The sequence below is a fragment of the Rhinichthys klamathensis genome, unplaced genomic scaffold, assembly GCF_029890125.1.
Source record: "Rhinichthys klamathensis goyatoka isolate OS25496 unplaced genomic scaffold, OSU_Roscu_1.1 h1tg000120l_1, whole genome shotgun sequence".
Classification (NCBI taxonomy): domain Eukaryota; kingdom Metazoa; phylum Chordata; class Actinopteri; order Cypriniformes; family Leuciscidae; genus Rhinichthys; species Rhinichthys klamathensis.
Genome location: NW_026606657.1, coordinates 202,653 through 225,290, shown reverse-complemented (window position 1 = coordinate 225,290; position 22,638 = coordinate 202,653). Strand labels below are relative to the sequence as shown.

Sequence of the window (22,638 nt, the reverse complement as noted above, 5' to 3'; positions counted from 1 at the left end):
TAAATAAGAAGCACATATAGCAGACAATATGATAAAGATAAGGAGGCGCGGGCGCGATTGCATTGCACGTGAACTGGAGCACATCTCATCATAAATTTTGCTCATTTAAATAATAGTGTGTGTGTGAGTGTATATATATATATATATATATATATAGGCTAATTGCGCAGCTCCCCCTGTCAATGATCTAGCACCCCCTCAGCACCTGCGTTAAAAATTATCTGGCGCCGCCCCTGCCTAAAACTAACTTTTTGCCACACCTGCCAATGGCCGGTGACAAATTATAAGATACAAACAGTGATAATAAAACAAACAGTGCTTTTCAGGTTTTTCAGTAGTTTTCAGGTACAGAAATTTAATTAAGTAAGCAAATATAAAATAACACAGCATAGACTTCATTATTATAAATTAAACATCCTTATTAAAGTTACAAAAGTTATTCAGTCTAGAGCAGTGAGTGATTTTTTCTTCATCCTTTGTTGTTTGATTAACATTAGAAACACAGACAGAAGCAGATTAGGCTACTGTCACTTTAAGAGTGAATGGTCTCTAATACAGATCTAATATACTGATACTGAACACACTTGTTTACTTTCTTAATTGTTTACGTTTAATAAAGACATAGCCGACTATGTTTAATAGGATACTCGCTATTTTTTGACATAATTTTGTGTGAATTTGTCCACTCAAGTGCAAGAAGATGTGAAAGAGAGCTCAGTTTAGTATTCGCACTTTGGCTTTCTGGACGCGCTTTAGATGTGTGGCATAGAAAACATGGAAGTACCATCATACATGTCCAAAAACATGTTTTTTTGCTAGTCATATAAATGTATATTTTAAAGGATGTTCAACAACTTACATGGATAATGTAGCGGCTGGAGTCGCGGTCATCTGGCCACACAAACATCTCAAGCACGGCCTTCTTATTGTACCGAGCGTTCAGAACAGCCAGTGTGTCCTCCAGGCTCCACGCTTGCTCTGTAAGATCAAAGTTTTGTGGCTTTTAGTCCATGTCTGTTTGCTTTGAGGCAATCGATATGCTTTACAATTACATAAGCATGCTCCCAAAATAATTTTTGGCGCAGATATGCGTTTATTATGTTTAGTTATTACTCTATTATCGGCAGTTTTCAAACTATGAGAAATGGTGCTGTGTTCGTGACATTTCAGAGATACGGAAAAATACTCGCAAACATTACAGCGCGATCTGTGTAGTTCGATTCGTGAACAAATGAGTCGATTCTTATGAATCATTAAAAACAGAGTTATTGCCAGTTTGAATCAGCCTGAAGAATCCTTCACTGAACGAATCTGTCAGTATGGCAAGTGAATCAAGAAAGGACTCACTTACTGAACTGCAAGTTCCATGTCAATGCATCATTACTTCAATAAAGTAGGGCTGGTTCACACAGAATGCATTTTGCGTCCAACTGCACTGCTTTTTAATAGTTTAGGAAACCCCGTTCTTTTCCGTGCTGCGTTGTTTTATATTCATTTTATAGCACCATTAGTCTTTCGATAATGCAATGAAATGAATTGTCAGTTTAACTGCTCCCTCTTACCTAAACTCATTACTTCAGACTTATGTGCCATCCAGAAACCTGCGCTCTGCTAGCGAATGTCGTCTTGTGGTACCATCTCAAAGAGGCACAAAATCTCTTTCTCGGACCTTTACCATGGCTGTTCCCTGTTGGTGGAATGATCTGCCTAACTCAACCAGAGCTTCTGAGTCAGTAGCCACTTTCAAGAAACTGCTGAAGACATATCTTTTTCGGCAGCACTTGATTCAGTAGAATTAACACTTTCTCTTCTCTTCTATTCTATAAAAAAAAAAAAAAAAAAAAACCTGCACTAAAATTAAACTGAGAGGGGTTATAGCACTTATGTATTGTTGTCCTACTGTTAGTTTAACTGCTTCTATTGTTCTCATTTGTAAGTCGCTTTGGATAAAAGCGTCTGCTAAATGAATAAATGTAAATGTAAATGTAATACTTTGACAAGGAAAATAAATGCTAAGATCAAATGCATTTTTGTCTCATATTTCACTAAAAAGAACAATCCTCTCAATCTGTCCTGCCTCGACTTTCTTTTTCATTAGGAAATAAATCAAAACAAGAAAGAAAATTGCATTTGTAGAAGCATTTAAGGGATCTTGCAACGTGAAACATATAAATACACTTTTCTTGCATGTGATTCATCAGTGCAGGTTTTCCAATGAAAACAAATATATTTTACTTTTCAGACAGCTTTCTCATTTGTGGCTCCATACTCCATTTCACAATCCAGTTAATTCCCAATGGACACAATCAGGTCCTACATTTTTCTTGTTTTTACAATGAAATGCATCACATTCTGGAAGTAAAAAATAAGTTGCAAACACTGTTTCAATGACTTTAATAACCACAAATGATGCCAAGAGACTGCATTGCACATCATCACTGGTCAATTTCTCTTTTATTCAAAATTCTGGGAAGAAACTATTTCAAAAATTACCTATAAAACCCACTGTACCAAATTGCCCTTTGTTTGCACAATCAGACGGATACTAGTAGATGCAGTAAAACATGATTACAGGCTGGTTTTCCAAAGGCCAGTTCTGGTTAAACGTCTAAAACCAGCATTAATTACCTGTCCACTGCTTTAAAGACACATAATAAATCTGTCAGCAAAGGCCAGCGTGTGTGTTTGGGTTGATGTCTGCATATGTAGATTCTATTCCAGCGATCTTCTTCTATTACATTTAATTATTCTGCCCTCTCTCAAGGTCTATAATGAGGCACAGTGCCAATAATCACGGCGGGTCGCAGTCTCGTCCTCTCACCCTCCTCTATCTCCCTCTACACATGACAGATGAGCAGGACGGCCACTGCTCAGTGAAACCGCTGGACTTTCCCATCAGTCCAGCGCCTTATCTACACCCAGCGACAGCACGGCTGGAGCGGTTGCATTTATCCCATTTAGATAAGCTCAAGATGCTGCCATTCACTGCGTGAGTGAATTAGAGACGGCCTGCGCTATCTCCAGTACCTGATGTGCCGTTCCAGACCTCAGAAGCCACGGGCCAGTCGCCAATACTGTCAATGAGCCCAAGAAGAGGCTGCGAGTCGCGCTGCTCTATCAGAACTGCAGGGGGAAGCAGAGAGACGAGGCCAAGTCGGTTCAAATCTTTTTAATAGTCATAGTTTTTTAGTCAACTATTGAAACTAACCAGCTTTGAGACTTATCATAACATTACAGTGTTTAATTCAAACTAGCCATTTGAACTCAACGCATATAGCATTGCTAAAAATGTAGCAGATTCAAAAATGGCATTGGAATATAATAGAACACATTGATTTACAGTATAACATACGCGTTCAATTAAGTATATCACAAATGATTACAGGCTCATGAAACTCCATCATGTCATCTGCAATGATTTGTGGAATTGGACACTACTATACGAGTAAAATAATTAATTTTCGATGTTGTAAACAAAACGATTTTTACAAGAAAATACTATTTCAGTCTTTCTTGTGCTAAATAACATGTTTAATTCAATGTGTTACATTTCTCTGTAATTATATGTGATTTCTGAGTTTCAAAGTAAATCCTATTTTTTACAAGTAGTGGTAAATCATAACAGAAACAATATAATAGAGTATACGTCGATCACAGTGGTGTGTACTCACTCTCGTTCATGCATGAGCTGTAGAGCGTTTTGGCTTTCTTGAAGGCCTCTCTGTCATCCTTACTTTCCATCTCCAGAACTCCTGTGAGATAATGAACCAGCACCAACAAGACGAAACTGTTTAAAAGAAAGAACACTTGTGGCGTTTGTGTGAAGCTGACGTAACCCACCCTTGAGCACAATCTCCAGCTCGTCTCTCAGGATATTGAACACGCTGTGGAGGGAGCTGGTTTCGGGAATGACGTGCCGCTCGATCCAGCCTCCACATGCGTACTGATAGAAGTTCTGGCACGGCTCCACGCTGGGGTCCATGTTCTGGAGCAGTCGGGCCGCTGTGGCATTGACATGAATCAGGGAATGATTTCAGATCTAGAATATAAGTTTGGGCATGGTATATAAAAGGAAAGCTTTCAGACATTACCGGCAGTGACACACTGGGGGGTTGTACAGACATTGCTGTCAGCTTTTGATGGATATTTCAGCCCTGTTGTGATGTGGTGAGATAAACAACACAATTGAGGTTAATGTCTGACTGAGATCATGTGACATAATCCACTCAAAAGTCCAGCTCTATAGTCAGAGCTTATTGCTTCAGCTTAACACTGCAGGCTTGCATGTAATATAATGCAATTTATTGAAATAAAGCTTCAGTTGTTCGCTCACTTACCAAAAGTTCGCCATGAGAAATACATTTTGTAAACCTCACACTGTGGTTGGTTTTAATTGTTAATAGCAGTGCATATGTCTAGTATACTATGTGCAAATACATTACAGAGTGAATATACAAAATTTATGGCAGGGCAAAACTCAAAGTAAAATAAAAAACAGCAGATTTAAAGTGGATTAAAATCAGATAAAAATATTTATGATCAACTTAACAGCATACTTTACCTTTTGAAGATTCATTTACGTTAAAACGCTCTGAAATATAAAAAGAAAATGCAAGATCTTAAAGAATATATTTGGATGTGAGAACCATTTGATAGATGCTTTTGGCTAATTCTACATTTTATATTTGTGTGAAAATTTATTAGATATCATTATATGATAACTCTATACACTTACGTTGCGCTACCTACCTATATATATAAAACATATAGCTACCTTTTAATATATATATTATTTATGTAATATATTATGTAATATATAATTTATTTAATATATATTAAATTAAATAATATTATTTAACTAAATAAACAAAAGCAATCATATAATTTTTATATAATTCATTAATAATTTAAAAAAATCATTCTGGTTTTCTTGAAAGTTCTTCAAAAGAAAGGTTTCACCGAGCTGCTCCACGTGGGCTATAAATGAATAAACGCGGGATATTTCTTTTTTGGGTGTTTTGCATGCGATTGTGACGCGTCCCCACCTCTCAGAGCTGAAGTGTAGAGCACTGTGAGTCCAGCCAGAGCACAGCTCATCAGAAGAACAATGACGGACAGTCCGATCTCCACCACAGTCCAGCGATGCTTCCTCGGTTTAGTGCTTTTCTCCATGATATCCATTTGGCTCTCTGATTTTCCCATTCTCGGAGCTGTGGAACAGAGGATTAAGTGTGTGAGAGGGCCGAGTGGGCGCAGAGAGCCACAGGTGGGCATCAGGATCCTGCGTTACTCTTTTACCTCCACAGAAACAACGGGTTAATGCGGCAGCCGCTACTGAATAAGAGATTTCACTGAGAATTAGGACTACACGTGATATACACATGACTAGAATTGCAATTGCCCCACGTATTTCAATGACTTTTTCCAGTCTTTGACTTTTTAATATAGCCTATATAAATAACTCGATGACGATTAGCTATATATATTAGTATGCATTTACTTTGATAATATGATATCATTCCTAAATAAAACGACACATTCAGTACAAGAATGTGAGGCGGGTGATTTAATGCATGATTTAATGCATCGATTGATTGGATTGTGAAAAGAGGGCATTAGGCTACACCAGAATGGTGCTACAACAAAACCAGGCTTTCCACTAGTCTTGACACCAGCTGAAAGAGTGGAGCTTGTTTATATTTTTTCTTTCTTTCTTTCTTTTGAATAACCTGCAATGGTGAATCGTTAATAATAGGACCAAGAATGCATATTAAGAAAGTAAATTGACTTAAAGACATTAGGCAAGCAAAACATGAGGCAGTTAATGTAGCTGATAAAAGTTAATGTAGTTGATCTATTGATGGTTATATTATTGTAATAACAATAATGCACTCAGAAAGAGCAACGGCTTTGTTGTGTTTAATTTTTAATGATGGCTTGATCAAAACAAGGGTAAATATGAACCTTCCTCGGGGTGACTTGACATGCATGCAATCTGTGGTTTTAGAAAAGAGTTTTTGCTTCATGTCAGCATCAGCACTTTTTCTGTCTTGGAAGCTGGAAAGTGCTGATAAATTTCCTGCAACATTTTTAATTTCCGGACTCATTTGATGTCTGAAGGCAAAACAATAATCATAGAAAACAGTCTCATAGAAATTAGTTGCTTTCCTATTGCATTCTTAGTCACATTGGTTTTAAAGCTCTCCGCTGCACAAGGCAAAAATGAAATGTATGCTTTTTGATTGTGATAATCCATTTTGATAAAAACACACAAATACATGTCTCCTGACAGTGTGTATGTGTACGCACTATATCATTGAAGAGACTATTTGCATTAAACTACTATATGGGAAAAATCAGTAGAATCACATTTGTATTTTGAATATATATATTTGGTAACACTTTACAATAAGGTTCATTAGGTAACTAGCATGAACTAAGAATGAACAATACTACAGCATTTATTAGTTAATATTAATTTCAACATTTACTAATACATTATACAAAAAAGGTTTTATTTGTTAACATTATTTAATGCACTGTGAACTAACATGAACAAACAATGAACAGCTGGATTTTTACTGTAACAAATGTATTCCTCATTGTTAGTTCATGTTAGTTAATACATTAACTAATGAACCGCAAAGTGTTACCATTTATTTATATAGTGTTACACATTGTGTATACAGTCCTAAACATCTGCCCATATCAATAAAATGCCCTCATATAAGTTTAGCTTTTCTGTCAATTGCAATTAGACATCATAAAAACTGTACATTTAGTAGTGATAAATTGTTTAAAAGAGTTTTAAATGAAGTACAGCATGTCACACTGTCATGCGTGCAATTTGCATTTATCATGGGAAGCACTTGTAAGTCCAGCTCATCAGCATGTGTGCATTAGGAGAATGAGCTGAGAGTAAAGGATGGCTTTAGAGCTGTATCTCCTGCTGCAATGCCTCTGATCAAACAATCTAGTCAAGAAAAACCAGAAAGCTGCACAGAAAGGAATCTGCATTACAATAACTCAATAATTGATGTGCAAAATCAGTGAATCATTAATTAAAGTCCTTTTACAAACAGCTGTTCGCAACCATCATCTCTGCACATAACTCCACCTGTAAACTACAGAAAAACTATTCCCTTCAGTTCCAACACAAAACACCCTCATGCTGTAGAATGTGAAGCGCCCGTACCTCTCTGATGATGGAGTCGTTGTTTGCCCTGTTAGGACGCCTTTCAATTTCACAAACACCCCTTCTGAGTTTGCACCCAGAGCTGGTGTGTGGTGAAATGAAGCAGCGTCCGACAGCTGGGTGTCGGGGAAGCTGATGTTCCTCTGACTGACTGACTGACTGAGTGTGTGAGTGTATGAGTGAGTGAGGAAAATGCAGAGGAAGAGAGAGAGAAGGAGGGATGTAAAGGAGGAGGGGCGATCGAGAGACGCTTGTGCCTGATGATGGGTGTTTTTAGGAGAAATCAAGAGGGGCTTTCAGAGGAGGGTCAATTAGACCGTATCAGTAATATATATGTGTGTGTGTGTATGTGTGGCCTGTTAAACCCTATGGGGACATAATGTCCAAAGATGGCAATATCCAAAATCCTCGTCCTTGTGGGGACAATTCTGTGTCCTCATGAGGAAAACAGCTAATAAATCATACAAAGTGGGGGTTTTTTTGTGTGTTGTTTTTTGAAAATGTAAAAATGCAAAAAGTTTTGTGTGATAGGTTTAGGGGTAGGGTTAGTGTAAGTGGACAGGAGATATAGATTGTACAGCATAAAAATCATTATGAAAAGTCCCCATAAAAGAAGTTGTGACCCAAATTGGCGTGGACCAGTATTACTTTATTTTATTTTTTATTCTAAACTATTTTAATTATTCTTATTTGTTTTGATTATTTTAATTTCTTCTATGTAAAGCACTTTGAATTACCATTGTGTATAAAAATGTGCTATATAAATAAACTTGCCTTGCCATTATACATGAAAACACAACGTGTGTGTGTGTGTGTATTGTTGCTCTGCATGAGTTATGATGAGCCAATGTTTAACACTTAGAATTATGTGGTTTATTAATAGTATTACAGTGAAGCAGAATAAAACTGTCTTTATTTCACCCGACAACACCTGTTAAACAGAGGTATAGTCCAAATCTGGAAGAGCAGCACAGGTTAATGTCCGCTGGCCTCTCATTATTCACAGGCCAGGTGGACTGAAGACCGCAGCGCAGTCGGGGAGCTGGCAGGAACTGACATCAGCTTGGCAGGGAAGTGAGCTTCACTCCCACCGGTGTCAGATTGAAATGGCATGATGCCCATACTCATTACCAGCCTGATTAACCACTGTAATTAGCTGATATTAGAGAAAGCCAGAGCCACCGGTGGCGATGATCAGCACTGGTGCAGAACTGCCCAGCTGTCCATATCAGTTAGCCCATCATAACACAAGTCGAGGGATAAATGCTAGAGACCAGAATAGAACGAGAACAACCTTTAGCTCACAATAGGGAACATGGGTGAATGGCTGCTAATTACAGTCGTCCATTAAAGACGATGAACTTCTGCAGGGTGATCTCTACTCAGATTTACATGGATATAGAAACAAGATGAGTGTGTCTATGCTCAGCTCTGCAAAAAAAAAAATATATATATATATATTATTTTCAAATGTATTCAGTTTAGTGCTGCCTGCTAAAGAAAGCATATTACTTAAAGGGATAGTTCACTTCAAAATTAAAATTCTGTCATCATTTACTCACCCTCAAGTTGTTTCAAATCTGTATGGGTTTCTTTCTTCTGCTGAAAACAAAAGAAGATATTTTGAAGAATGTTTGTAACCAAAAAGTTGATGGACCCCATTGACTTCCATAGTAGGAAAAAAAAAATACTATGGAAGTCAATGGGGTCCATCAAGTGTCTAGTTACCGACATTCTTCAAAATATCTTCTTTTGTTTTCAGCAGAAGAAAGAAACCCATACAGGTTTGAAACAACTTGAGGGGGAGTAAATGGTGAACTATTCCTTAACTGATCTGAACAAACTCTAAAAAATTATGCTTGCCTGTGCACTAATCATTTACATTTTAGGACAGAAATATGGTGCAGAATTTACACACTTCACCTTTAAAGGAACACTCCGACTTTTTGGGACTTTAGCCTATTCACCTTATCCCCCAGAGTTAGATAAGTCCATACATACCTTTTTCATCTCCGTGCTTGCTATAAGTCTGTTTGACGCACCCACCGCTAGCCTAGCTTAGCACAAAGACTGGATGTAAATGGTTGCAGCTAGCATACTAATCCAAATAAGTGACAAAATAGCGCAAACATGTTCCTATTTACATGTTGTGATTTGTATAGTCACAGAGTGTACAAAAAACAAAGTCACATGAGACACAGACATATTTTAACCGTATAAATACTGGGAACTATATTCTCTGAAGGCGAAGCACTGCTACTTGGGCGGAGTGATAACCGCAGCACCTGAGACGTACCGTACCCAAACTCGGGTACGGTACGTACCGTACCCGAACTCTCTGCTCCTCACCACAGCGCGTCTCAGGTGCTGCGGTTATCACTCCGCCCAAGTAGCAGTGCTTCGCCTTCAGAGAATATAGTTCCCAGTATTTATACGGTTAAAATATGTCTGTGTCTCATGTGACTTTGTTTTTTGTACACTCTGTGACTATACAAATCACAACATGTAAAAAGGAACATGTTTGCGCTATTGTGTCACTTATTTGGATTAGTATGCTAGCTGCAACCATTTACATCCAGTCTTTGTGCTAAGCTAGGCTAGCGGTGGGTGCGTCAAACAGACTTATAGCACGCACGGAGATGAAAAAGGTATGTATGGACTTATCTAACTCTGGGGGATAAGGTGAATAGGCTAAAGTCCCAAAAAGTCGGAGTGTTCCTTTAAAATCAACGTGAATTACCATTCACAATATGATGTATTTGATAATATGATGCATTTCTAAATGAAACAACAACAAAAAATGTGGGAAGGGACTTGGATTGTGAAAAGTGGGAAAATTACACACCCGAATTGTGCAAATCTGAACACATAATAAAAAACCATAATATTAATAAAAAGCAATAAGCATCAAATTATAAATTTTTGAACAATTCAAATCAACATGTCACAAAAAAAAAAAAAAAACGATTTTATATGCATTATTGTATTATTTAACAACCAGACTCATAAAAGAACAAGCATTACTCAGAAAACCAAATATCATTGCAATAAATATTAGTTCATCAGCAGAAACCTCATTTAAATAATGGACTTTTAACAAATATCAGCTAAGCTGCTCTTTTAAGATACGAGTTCCGCCTTAAGAGCTTAATTAAAAAGCTTTTAAAGCTTGTTTTTTCTATGTTCCTAATCATTGAGACAGTGAAGTATTTACCTGAGCGAACTCAATCCCCGGTCTTACACAGCATGGCAAATAAATCTCTAATGACTGAATTCGTTCTCCCTGCACTGGTACACAATTAGACACGTTTTGCCAAGAAGAGCCGAGTCCTCAGTCTGCCTGCAGGTGCCTGAGCATTCAAATGACAAGCCATGAAGCCAGTAATAAGTGCAAGCAGACATCTGAGACCAACAGCATTCATCTTTGCTTCGTGTCACATTAGAGGCCGCAGGTTCACGATTCAGCTAGAACTTCACATTAAAGCCTATATGCAGGAAAGGTTTTATTTTAATAAGAGTTTACTGTGCTACATAAGATTAAACGAAATTCTTGGAAATGTACGTTTAATAAGCATGCATCTTGTTTCCAGGAAATCAGTGCTGTGCAGCAGCATATGAATGTCAACACTCGGGCAAATGCGGTTTAAATGGTGACAATCAAACTGGATTTTGACATTTTCCAGAGAAAATGTGAGTGGTTTTAAAACTCATGAGCATCTAGGATGTTATGGGTGGTTGCCGGGGCATTACTATGTGGTTGCTAGGGTGTTGTGGATGGTTTTTAGGTGAAGTTTCACTTTAACTTCAAGGAGTTTTCATGCATTTTATCATCCGCCAGGTGAAAAACAAAGTCTGATTGCTTAGAAAAGTAAACGTACCGCTCTTGTCATGATTTGAGATATCATTCATGTAGCACAAATGATGCAGGACGAGTTATGCAATGAGGTTTATTACTAGGGTTAGTGATTTGAACAAACATAACAAAACATAACTTGTCTAAATGAATGTTATATCAAACGTCTTGCCTGTAATTTTGCACATTATGCTATTTTAACCTTGTTTGCGCGTGTGTGTGTGTGTGTGTGTATGTATACATTTGTATAACCTTTTTTGGCTGTTTCAGTAACTGCATTCAATTATGTATTGATCAATACATGTAGAAAATTTTGCACATGATGTTATTTTAACTATTTGCACCTGAAAGAAACCTATTATGACGTATTGTACTATACTACAAATTTATGTTCAAATGAGCCAGATTTTTTACATAACCAAATGCATTTCCATATTAGGTGATATACTGTATATGCACAAAATGACCAAATTAACATAACAAATCAATGCGCCTTACTATGATGGCTCGAGTTAAGATAAGGAATTGCTTGCTGGAGGTGAGCGACACGAATGCTGAAGACGTCCATCTTTTGTGCAAGCAGCTCTTGGCAGATTCATGAGCCTTGGTCATGGTGTGGCGACCTGCCCTCCATCACACACTCATTCCAATCCTGACTGACTGCTATGTTCCCTTCAGGAGATTTACTGCTCGAATTGAACTCATCAGACAAGCTGCAAAACAAGGAGACGGCGAGAGGCCATCAGTCAAAGTACACCCTGTAATCACAACCTAACTTTTTGTTCGGCCAATTAGTTCGGGAATAACCTAGAATTAAACTAGCCTTGGTCTTAAATTTAATCCTATTGGCTAAACTCTTTAAGCTAAGCGGTCAAAATACTGTGAGGAACAAGAATCAAATGAACCTTTCTTGTTTTCTTAATTCATACTCTTGGTCAGATTGTGAAAATTGTTATTGGTGCACATTATTTCAATGAAAAATCTTATTTTTCAGCCCCGTCAACCACCTGTTATATAAAATGCAATCAAAATACAATTATTCATTAATTATTTTTACTTAATTAATGTACTTTCAATTAATTTAAATTTTATGAATTAAACATACGGCATATTTTATCACTAGAATTTTTTTTAAATAGCCTGTTAAACATGTATTAAGCAATCATTTCAGTGTTTCCTAGAACCTTATATAGAATGTTCCTTATATAGAATGTTCTGAGTCGAGAACCATAGGGTTCTATATAGAACCTTTTTGGCATAAATGTTCTGAGTCGAGAACCATAGGGTTCTATATAGAACCTTTTTGGCATAAATGTTCTGAGTCGAGAACCATAGGGTTCTATATAGAACCTTTTTGGCATAAATGTTCTGAGTCGAGAACCATAGGGTTCTATATAGAACCTTTTTGGCATAAATGTTCTGAGTCGAGAACCAAAGGGTTCTATATAGAACCTTTTTGGCATAAATGTTTTGAGTCGAGAACCATATAGGTTCTATATACCTTTTTGGCATAAATGTTCTGAGTCGAGAACCATATGGGTTCTATATACCTTTTTGGCATAAATGTTCTGAGTCGAGAACCATAGGGTTCTATATAGAACCTTTTTGGCATAAAGGTTTTTGAGTCGAGAACCATAGGGTTCTATATAGAACCTTTTTGGCATAAATGTTCTGAGTCGAGAACCATAGGGTTCTATATAGAACCTTTTTTTCTAAAAGTGACCACGGAAAATGTATCTCAGAAGGGTTTTACGCTTTCTGATCCAAAGTGACTCCAATTCTCCTAGTACAACAAAGTGCTTTGCTCAAGGTCTCAGGGTCTCAACCCTGATTATTAGCCAGGATCTTGAACCGCTAAGCTGCACTTCCCAAAAGTGCCTTGCAGTAGCACTTTTAATCACATGCACAACAAAATAATTATGCTGTACTTTAGGCGTCCGCTAACCTGTTATTACTGCCCATGTTTCCAAGGCAATGCGAGGAAGTGCGTGAATTCCCTTGTGTAGAGGTTGACCCCTCTTCGGAAAATGCCTGTTGTGGATTTTTCTTTAGCATCATTACAGCCACTTTGCTGTTGTTTTATACTGCAGTGAAGTGATTTTGATAATGCCAAACCGTTAGACCTTGTTGCCCTGCATGTGCTCGTCATCCAGTGTGTTCTTGCTAGATTCATCAGCACTCGGCTGGAGTCTTTTCATCTACCCGACTAATCCGTCTTATCTTAATAACATCCAGCATCTATCTGGCACATTGCAGAAACAATCGACCCAAAAGTGCTCTTTTATCAGTGCATTCACAGCCTGTTCAATATCAGGATACCTGTTCTGTACAGCAACCGCCCCTGCTGATCTTATCGGGTTGACTCGACTTTTTCACTCTCACAAGTTCACATTTTCATGCTAAATCTTTCTATTCTGTTTAAATGTTATGCCTTGAAATTCATCACAGCATGCATTTTACACCAGTTAAGATTTCAGCCTGTCATATATACACAATAGAGGCCTACAGAAATCTAGGCATTCACCATAACGTGTTGTCTAATTTGCCAAATACTGCCCTCTGTTGGAATATCTCCCATACACATGCAAATAACAGACTTCATTTCACAATTAGTTTAACTGATATGTTTTCTTATGGCCGAAATGCTCTGTTTGCTACTGCAACCTATTTTGAATTATTCCACTATTTACATCTTGCCCATGCACATCATGTTTGTTTTTCTCCCTGTTGCCGTGATAAATGATCCCTCAGTAATGAGCTATGAAGTATTCAAGCAGCATGCATTAATTGTCCACAGCACAAACTGTGAAGCGAGAAATTATAGGGACGGTTAGAGGTGACCTGGCTCCACGACCAGCACTGTTTAAAGTTAATGGGATGCAACACAACAGTGCAGTGGTCAGTCTAATGACATTGCACTTGCCTGGACACATTAGATACGTGCTCTGAATATGGAGAGCTACTGCGCCTACACTAGTCTGCACTGCACCCATATCATTACTGTCCTCACGAGCTGTCACATGCTGTGCTTTGATCACTGACATTATGTCTGGACAACACTGACACTTAAGAATCAAAACACAAGAACAATAAACGAAGGCACAAATAAATATGAAGTAGCTAATAAATCAATGCGAGATTTTAAACAAATGCAAAAATGAGTGTATTGCCAGTGATGTAGGCTTGAAGCCTCTAATTTTCTTTTGATTGTGGTGTAATAAAGAGGATTTATTTCAATCGATCTCGTAAAATCATGTAGCCTGTCAGATGCTGACATTTCCCCCCCAAAATGAATGGCTGTGGTTTTTAGAAATACATAATAGAAACTCAATAAAAATAATAGAATTGAATGTATAGACTTTTATATTTCTTTGTTTTTCTTTCTGTGGCTCTTACAAAATAACATTTAATTTTACACATTTTATTGTTGTGCATTTCTTAAATAAACTTAGATAAACGATAGATAGACAGACAGACAGACAGACAGATAGATAGATAGATAGATAGATAGATAGATAGATAGATAGATAGATAGATAGATAGATAGATAGATAGATAGATAGATAGATAGATAGATAGATATTGTTGTCCCTTTAAATCAGCCCATTGGTCACACAGATGCATTGTGGGAAATGTCCGGAGCCAATCACTGTTCTCCGTACACTGTTTGAGTTTGACCGGTTTACGCTTGTGGCGAAAGTTTAGAATCTCTTATTATTTTTATTTAAGCATATTTCACAGCCACACAACATGGTTTAATAAACTAGAATTCAGATTCCAAAGAGGTAGTGTACCCGATGTAGTGTGCTTAATCTGTTCCACGTCTGATTCGCGTGCTGTTTTTCTGACTCGTTGCTATGGCGACGGAATGGCCGCGCTCGAGCAGATAGACGGTTTACGAAAGCAGAACAAAGATTTACTGAAGAAACTGAAGAAACAAACCGAAAAACTCCATAAACTGACTCTCTCATGGCCGGACGGGGAAGACCAAAGTCACCGCACTGTGTACGAAGCGTTTAACGTCGGTATTGTCCCTCGTCGAGCGCCTTTAACGGAGAGAAACGGAGCGCGTGAGGCGCGAGCTTCACCTTCTTCACCAACAGCAGAGAAAACCGTCAAAATATCCGGTCAGAACATTAAACTTCTTATCCCGATGATCGATGATCTCTTTTAAGATGTGTGAGGTGTTGTTTACAACTTATGGGTTCAGTTTAAAGTGTGCATGGGTAACTTATCTGTAAATAGTGTATTTAAATAATTTAGTAATATTTGCTTACGTTACCTAGTCTTTTTATAGACGTCATGTTCTTGTCTATTTTTAATCTTGTTTAAAAGGCCCTGTATGTCTTTTCATTGCTGTTATATATATATATATATATAAAATAATAGAATTGAATGTATAGACTTTTATATTTCTTTGTTTTTCTTTCTGTGGCTCTTACAAAATAACATTTAATTTTACACATTTTATTGTTGTGCATTTCTTAAATAAACTTAGATAAACGATAGATAGACAGACAGACAGACAGACAGATAGATAGATAGATAGATAGATAGATAGATAGATAGATAGATAGATAGATAGATAGATAGATAGATAGATAGATAGATATTGTTGTCCCTTTAAATCAGCCCATTGGTCACACAGATGCATTGTGGGAAATGTCCGGAGCCAATCACTGTTCTCCGTACACTGTTTGAGTTTGACCGGTTTACGCTTGTGGCGAAAGTATATATATATATACACAAATTAAAGAAATCATAGAAAAAAATCCTATATTTTATATTTATATATCCTATATCCAATATTACAGGGTTTTTTTCTCTCTCTTTTTGATCAAATAAATGCAGCCTTGATGAGCATAAGAGACATCTTTCAAAAACATTATAAATAGTAGCTAATGTTTCTGGTACTATAATAGTACTGACCAGTTATATATTTATATATATATATATATATATATATATATATATATATATATATATGGATGATCTCTCCCGAACTTTGAAAAACTGTAAGACCGGCTGCATGATAGGGGAAAGACTATTAAACCATTTACTTTATGCTGATGACCTGGTCATTATGTCACCATGCTCTGCAGGCCTCCAGCAATTGCTTGATGTGTGTACTGAATATGGTGAACGATATGACATCAAGTTTAATCCGAAAAAGACTGCTGTGATGATTGTGAGGACTGGAGAGCAGCGTAATGCTGTATTTCCCATGTTCCACTTAGGGCTGCACGATGTATCATTTTAACATCGATATCGCGATGTGCGCATCCACGATAGTCACATCGCAGATATGTACGATGTCAAGTATGGATCGTAGTTGATGGTGATTCATGATCAGTAGGCAACGTGCCAGCAGCTCTCCGGCCCTTAACGCTTGTGATTCGTGGATTAATTGCAAAGTTCAACCATCATAGTGTGAGAGTTTATCAATTTGCAAGTCCTGTCAGTTTAAACATAAAGCGCAAGAAGACTGGAACTTGCGCGCTGTTTTCTGTCAGCCTCTAAAGCGTATTTTTGTCCCGCCAAAGTTTGACCGGTGACTGATGTAAAGACTGACTGCTGCGCTTGTTTAACTGAGAGAGCGAGCAGAGAGAGTGAAAGCCCCGGTCGCGCGCGCGCACTCTCACCGTCTTCAAACTGTCTTTCTCGCTCTCCCTCCCTCGCGCATATTAATGAATTGAGTTGAGTTGACTCAGTGATGGATTTCATCCAGTGATGAAATGTTTTCTGTGTTGACAAATCTTGTGCGATGTGGTCCGTTAATGACACGTCCGATTCGCGAACTAATGACTCATTTGAACCGATTCACTTTAATGAATGGTTAAAACAACTGATCTGTCCAACACTGAACTCAAGAGACATAAATCAGAAACACTTTACAATAAGGTTCCATTTATTAAAGTCTAGTTAACTACATTAGTTAACATACTATTAATATTAGTTTCTATGCAGATTTACTCCATGACAAAACCACCCAAGTCATTCTAGAATTATTCATTCTTTCCAAATAGAGCTATTTAAGTAATCTGGTGAAATTGTTTTTATATCGCAATATATATCGCAGAAAAATAAAATATCGCAATGTGATTTTTTACCAATATCGTGCAGCCCTAGTTCCACTTGTCAGGAAGGGATCTGGCTGTTGTGGAAAAAGTGATGTACCTTGGTCACATTATAAGGAGTGACCTTTCTGATAATGATGACATCCAGAGGCAGTACTGTAAATTGTATGCACAGGCAAATATGCTGGCACGGAAATTTGGAACGTGTACAGAAAATGTAAAAATAGCCTTGTTTAAAGCCTACTGGACACCACTCTACACTGCTCACCTGTGGTGTTGCTACACAAAAGCTGTATTTCACAAGTTACAAGTAGCATATAACGATGCTCTTAGGATTCTTTTGAAAGTACCTCGCTGGACCAGTGCAAGCCAGTTGTGCAGAATGATGTGACCACACTAAATGCTGTAATAAGAAATGCTGTTGTTTATACATTTATGATGAGACTTATTGACTGGCAAAATGAAATTATAACTGTTTTTATATGGCCTGATCAGAGCAGTACTAGGTACAGCTCGCTGCTTTGGAGGCACTGGAGAAATTGTTTATATGGATTATAGTAATCCTTTGTTTTTATTTGTCTGTCTGTCTCCCTTGTATGTTCTTATGGACCTTTTATGAGTCTGAAAAAAATAAATAAAAAAATAAATATATACTCTCTCTCTCTCTCTCTCTCTATATATATATATATATATATATACTGTGTATGTATGTGTGTATCACATTTTGCTGATAAAATGTCTTTGTATCTTCAGATGAACAACTTTCTGAACATTGTGAAGAGCCCACATCGGACCAACATAAACCCAAACACAAGCAAAGTTCAGAGGTGACTACGTACAGCACACTACTGCAGGACACAGGCAACAGTCGCTGGATGGGACAGAGCCGATCTGTGAGACTGATTCTGCCCAAATCTGCACCTCCCATAGCGGATAGTCACCATGTATGTGTACTTCAACATTGAGAATTTCAAAAAGAATAGTACACAGTAGAGAGGAAAAAGAGGTTACTTAATCTAATGGAGATCTGATGGTTTATAATGATTTTCAAAGAAGTGAAAAAAAGCACCTACAAAGAAAAACCCCCATCTGCTACAGAGTGTTTTCATTTCAAGAGTACCAGATGTGTATTGTGTATTTTTCCTTTCCTTTGCTTGGGACTGCAGAGAGAGCCTGACAGCGCATCGACTGCTGGACTGGATACTGTATCAGAGAGACACATACAGCCTTTACTGGGCTATGATTGGATAGCAGGTAAGTTATTTGAATAACATTTAAATAATTAGTTTCAACTCAACAGTTTTCCGTGCAGGTGCTGTTTGAAAACCAGTAAAGGAAACCGTTTGGTTTGATTTGTTTGTAGGCCTCCTGGACGCTGAGAGCTCTCTTGCCGATCGCTCTGAGCAGTTCTTCAGCGAGCTCCGCAGCTTCCGTCAGGTCAACCGAGACGAGTGCGTCAACAACTTGTTATCAGGGTCGGTCTTTCTCTGGAAAACTGTAGAATGTGTCAGACAGTGAAACCCTGATAAATAATGATTTATTGTCTAATCCAATGAAGGTTCGATGTTTAAAACCACCTAACCATGGTAAAATCACTATAACACACAGGCCTTTTGTTGCATAATTCGGAGACATCTCAAGTCCTCCATGTCAAAAGTTGTTTTGATTATGCAAATGGTGTTCTTTTCACAGGCTTCCATCTGTTGCTGATCTTGTGTCTTCCACACTTGATGGCGAGGAGCCGCAGGCGCCTGCAGACACACATCAGTGTAAGAGATCTGCTGATTAGTGTTTCCATAACATCGCTTTTGCACGTCATGAAGGTACTAGAAAGTTGAAGTCTTCATTTTCATTTGGCCTTTGGTCCACAGGCACGTTCTGCTACAGAATAAACAGCCGACTGTTTGCGGTTCCGCTGGATGCACAGGCCGCCTGTCCGGTGTGCAAGATGCCCAAATCTGAACACCCTCAAACTGAAACAGAGCCTGCTTTAATCAGGTGAACACAGCAAAGTGTTTATGCGATTTCTTTTTAAACTTATTCATACGGTGCCGGTAAAAAGTTTGGGGTCAGAATGTTTTTTAAGCTAATACTTAATTCAGCAAGGATGCATTAAACTGATCAAAAGTGACTACAGACATTTATGATGTTACACAAGAATTCAATATCAATATTGATAATAATAGGAAATGTTTAGAAGGATTTCTGAAGGATCATGTGACACTGAAGACTGGAGTAATGATGCTGAAAATTCAGCTTTGATCACATGAAAAAATTACATTTGAAAAGTTATTCAAATTGAAAATATGTCTTTTAATTGGTAATAATATTTCACAATATTACAGTTTTTACTGTATTTTGGATCAAATAAATGCAGCCTTGGGGAGCAGAAGAGACTTCTTTTATTAAAAACATAAAAAAATCCCTCCCTCAAACCTTTGAACTGTAGTGTTTCATACAAACATCTAAAATAGTTTAGAATAGTCAATAGTGGTTTAGTTAAATTGTTTTAAATGGGCAATGACAAATTAAGATGTCTGAAAATTATGAAAGAGAAAAATGCATATGCCATTTTCTTTAGAAATATGTTTGGAAATAATGTTTATACTATAAAAAAACAATTGTAGACAGAAATTAATGTGCAGTTGGGTCTGTAGACATTATAGCTCATAAAATTGCCGTTTCCAAGACTTGATTCATATTACTCTGTGAATGAGTGACTGTTTGAGCGTCAGTGTCTGACTGTCTCTGCGTTTATTTCAGGGTCAGTATTCCTCGCTCAACTCTGCTGTCAGCTCACCAATACAAAGCCCATCGCCGCTGCAGTTTTGATTCCTCTGACAGTCTGAGTTTGCCCTCGGTGAGTTTCATTTTGGGAAATCAGCATTAACTGATAAACATATATATATATATATATATATATATATATATATATATATATATATATATATATATATACGGTACCTGTCAAAAGTTTGAAAACGTTTCAAAGAAAATGCTCAAGAAACATTTCTGATTATTATCAATGTGCACATGTTTGTGGAAATTGTCATACTTTTTTCAGGATTCTTTGATGAATAGAAAGTTCAATGAATAGCATTTATTAAATGTATTTACCATAAGCATTTCTTAAATGGAAATCTTTTGTAACATTAATTTCTCATAGATGTCTTCACTGTCACTTTTGATCAATTAAATTAATTTAAATGAATAAAAAGTATAATTTTATGTTTTTTAAATCTTACCACAAATGTTTAAATAGTATCATTGTTTCCACAAAAATGTGAAGCAGTAAAAACTTAAAATCATCATATTAGAATGATTCCTGAAGGATCATGTGCCTGAAGACTGGAGTAATGATGCTGAAAATTCAGCTTTGATCACAGGAATAAATTACATTTTTAAATCTATTAAAATAGAAAACAGTTCTCTTAATTAATAGTAATATTTTGCAATATTACTGTTTTTACTGTGTTTTTGTTTAAATAAGTGCAGCCTTGGTGAGCGTAAAAGACTTCTTTCAAAAACATTTAAAAAAAATTATGTTTCAAAACGTTTTTACAGGTACCGTGTATACCAACCAAAGCTATTATATGGTTGATATTTGGCTTTTGAGATCATCGCCATTGCCTAATAATGTGCCTGTCAGCTTTATTAATGGATAATTCACATTTTTCAGTGTTTGATCATTTTTGTATCACAATGACTACATCATTATGATGCTTATGAACATCTGCTAACTATTTATTCTCATGCACATATGAATTTTACAGCACTGTTTGTCCGGGTGGTCCAATCCCACCCTGAACTCTGGCTCTCAGATGAGCAGTCTGGATCTGCGGGGCTCAATGGCAAAACATGCGGCCTCGAGAGGCTCATCCTCATCCTGGCTTGACAATAAACTGGTGAGACATTATAGGGAGCACAGTCCAGGTGTTAAGCGACCATTGCAGATACTACATATTTATAGTTGTCAATTTGTTAATTATTAATATGGCATTTCAATATCACTTTAAATGAAAACAGTAGTGTTGATAATATGTATTTTATCTTACTGTTAATGTCTGTTTCATAATGCAACTGGTTTAATGGCTACAACCGTTTTATATTCATCATGTGTCAGGGTGAATCCAGGCATCATGCAAATAAGATAATCTATATCAAGTTTACTTTACAGTCAGTAAACAGAGATAAAACCTAATGTAGTTTCCTGGGAAATCCTGAAAGAAAGAAAAAAAACATCTCACCTTATTTAGAAATCTGACTGTTTTCTTTTGAATGGCCAATGACTAAAATGTTTTTAAATGACTAAAATCATTGGGAATTTTGTGTGTCAAATCTGTAATGTTTGTTCCTTTGAATCTTTTAATATCACATCTGCATATACATGTTAGTGTACAAGAAACTACAAGCAAGGTATTTCTAGATTAACTAGAATAACATGGCTTCGTAACTGTTTATCTTTGATGATTTGTGTCAGCTCAATATTTTTGGTCACTTCACTTTTTGTACTTTTCACTTTTAATCATATTTTTTAGGATTCATCCCTGCCCAATCCATCAAGACACCAGCATTCTGACCAGCTTCAAAACGTGTCTCGTTTGCCACGATATACTTTTCAGCATTTAGACCCAAAGAGGCCAGAACCCCACAGCCGTTCTTACGCACTTTACTGACGTCTCTGCAGAGTTGCATTCAAAAAGGAGCAACGCATGAATGTGTTTGCGTCCAGTGGATTTCCTGGATTCACTGATACGAGTGCTTGTGAACAAGTTGTTTTTTTTGTATGTGTAATAATGAAAAACCATGAATCATTTGTGTGAATCACTTCTACCCTTGGTGATGGTCGCTTGTTTTGTTCTAAATTTCAAATAAAGAAATTAAATGGAACATCAAGTGTAACAGTAATTTCTGTTTTCATCTGTAGCATCATCTGGTGAGTCTTTTAATGTTCACTGAACAGTATAACTTTAATGTAAGTGCTTAATGTGATCTTGTAGACTATGCACAGATTGTAAATACTCATGTGTTTTGGTAAATTATGCACATTACTAAGTTACATTAATTCGTTGAATAAACTACACATTTGGCAAAGCTTAACTGCACATTACAATATTTATTACTTACATTATTTACTAAATGTTGCTAATGCATGCAGAATTTGACTGCATGTATTTTAATACAATTGATGCTTAAACACATTACTATACGATTATTGAGGTTGCACTTTATTTTACAGTACATGCACTAATGTGTACTTACCTAAGAAATTACTGGGGAAAATAAAAGGGAACTACTTAAGGTTAGGTTTGGGAGTAGGTTCAGGGTTAGTTGAACCTAGAAGTACACAGAATGTTTATGGGGAACAGGACTGTCAAATAAAGTTCAACCGTTATTTAATTAATCTTAATGAATGTGTAAGGTATACACACAATAAAAAGCTTGTACATAATACTAATGTGTATATGCCGACTATCTATGAATACAACAGTTCCTCCTCCTCACTGTGATTG

The 22,638-nt window shown here is 36.9% G+C and overlaps 3 protein-coding genes across 3 annotated transcripts in view; 2 read left to right on the top strand and 1 right to left on the bottom strand.

Annotated features, from left to right (window-relative positions):
* The window catches only part of mmel1 (membrane metallo-endopeptidase-like 1), a 33,166-nt gene extending 25,796 nt beyond the window's left edge, over positions 1 to 7,370 (bottom strand). The window contains exons 1-8 of the mRNA XM_056255286.1: positions 7,196 to 7,370; positions 5,046 to 5,210; positions 4,562 to 4,591; positions 4,092 to 4,154; positions 3,841 to 4,002; positions 3,672 to 3,752; positions 3,028 to 3,123; positions 860 to 978 (exon numbers count right to left, since the gene is read on the bottom strand). Of these exons, the coding sequence (XP_056111261.1) occupies positions 860 to 978; positions 3,028 to 3,123; positions 3,672 to 3,752; positions 3,841 to 4,002; positions 4,092 to 4,154; positions 4,562 to 4,591; positions 5,046 to 5,202 (708 nt within the window). The 5' untranslated portion in view covers positions 5,203 to 5,210; positions 7,196 to 7,370. The remainder of the gene's footprint in view (positions 1 to 859; positions 979 to 3,027; positions 3,124 to 3,671; positions 3,753 to 3,840; positions 4,003 to 4,091; positions 4,155 to 4,561; positions 4,592 to 5,045; positions 5,211 to 7,195) is intronic.
* Positions 7,371 to 7,372: 2 nt separating this feature from the next.
* Positions 7,373 to 22,638, top strand: part of emp3a (epithelial membrane protein 3a) — a 127,195-nt gene continuing 111,929 nt past the window's right edge. The window contains exon 1 of the mRNA XM_056255305.1: positions 7,373 to 7,384. The gene's annotated coding sequence lies outside the window, so the exon portion shown is untranslated. The remainder of the gene's footprint in view (positions 7,385 to 22,638) is intronic.
* Positions 14,896 to 22,015, top strand: miip (migration and invasion inhibitory protein). The gene is made up of 9 exons (XM_056255298.1): positions 14,896 to 15,175; positions 17,879 to 18,069; positions 18,292 to 18,379; positions 18,489 to 18,600; positions 18,818 to 18,894; positions 18,997 to 19,123; positions 19,889 to 19,985; positions 20,899 to 21,030; positions 21,664 to 22,015. Exons 1-9 carry the CDS (start codon positions 14,917 to 14,919, stop codon positions 21,799 to 21,801), a joined length of 1,221 nt encoding a protein of 406 aa, XP_056111273.1. The 5' UTR covers positions 14,896 to 14,916; the 3' UTR covers positions 21,802 to 22,015.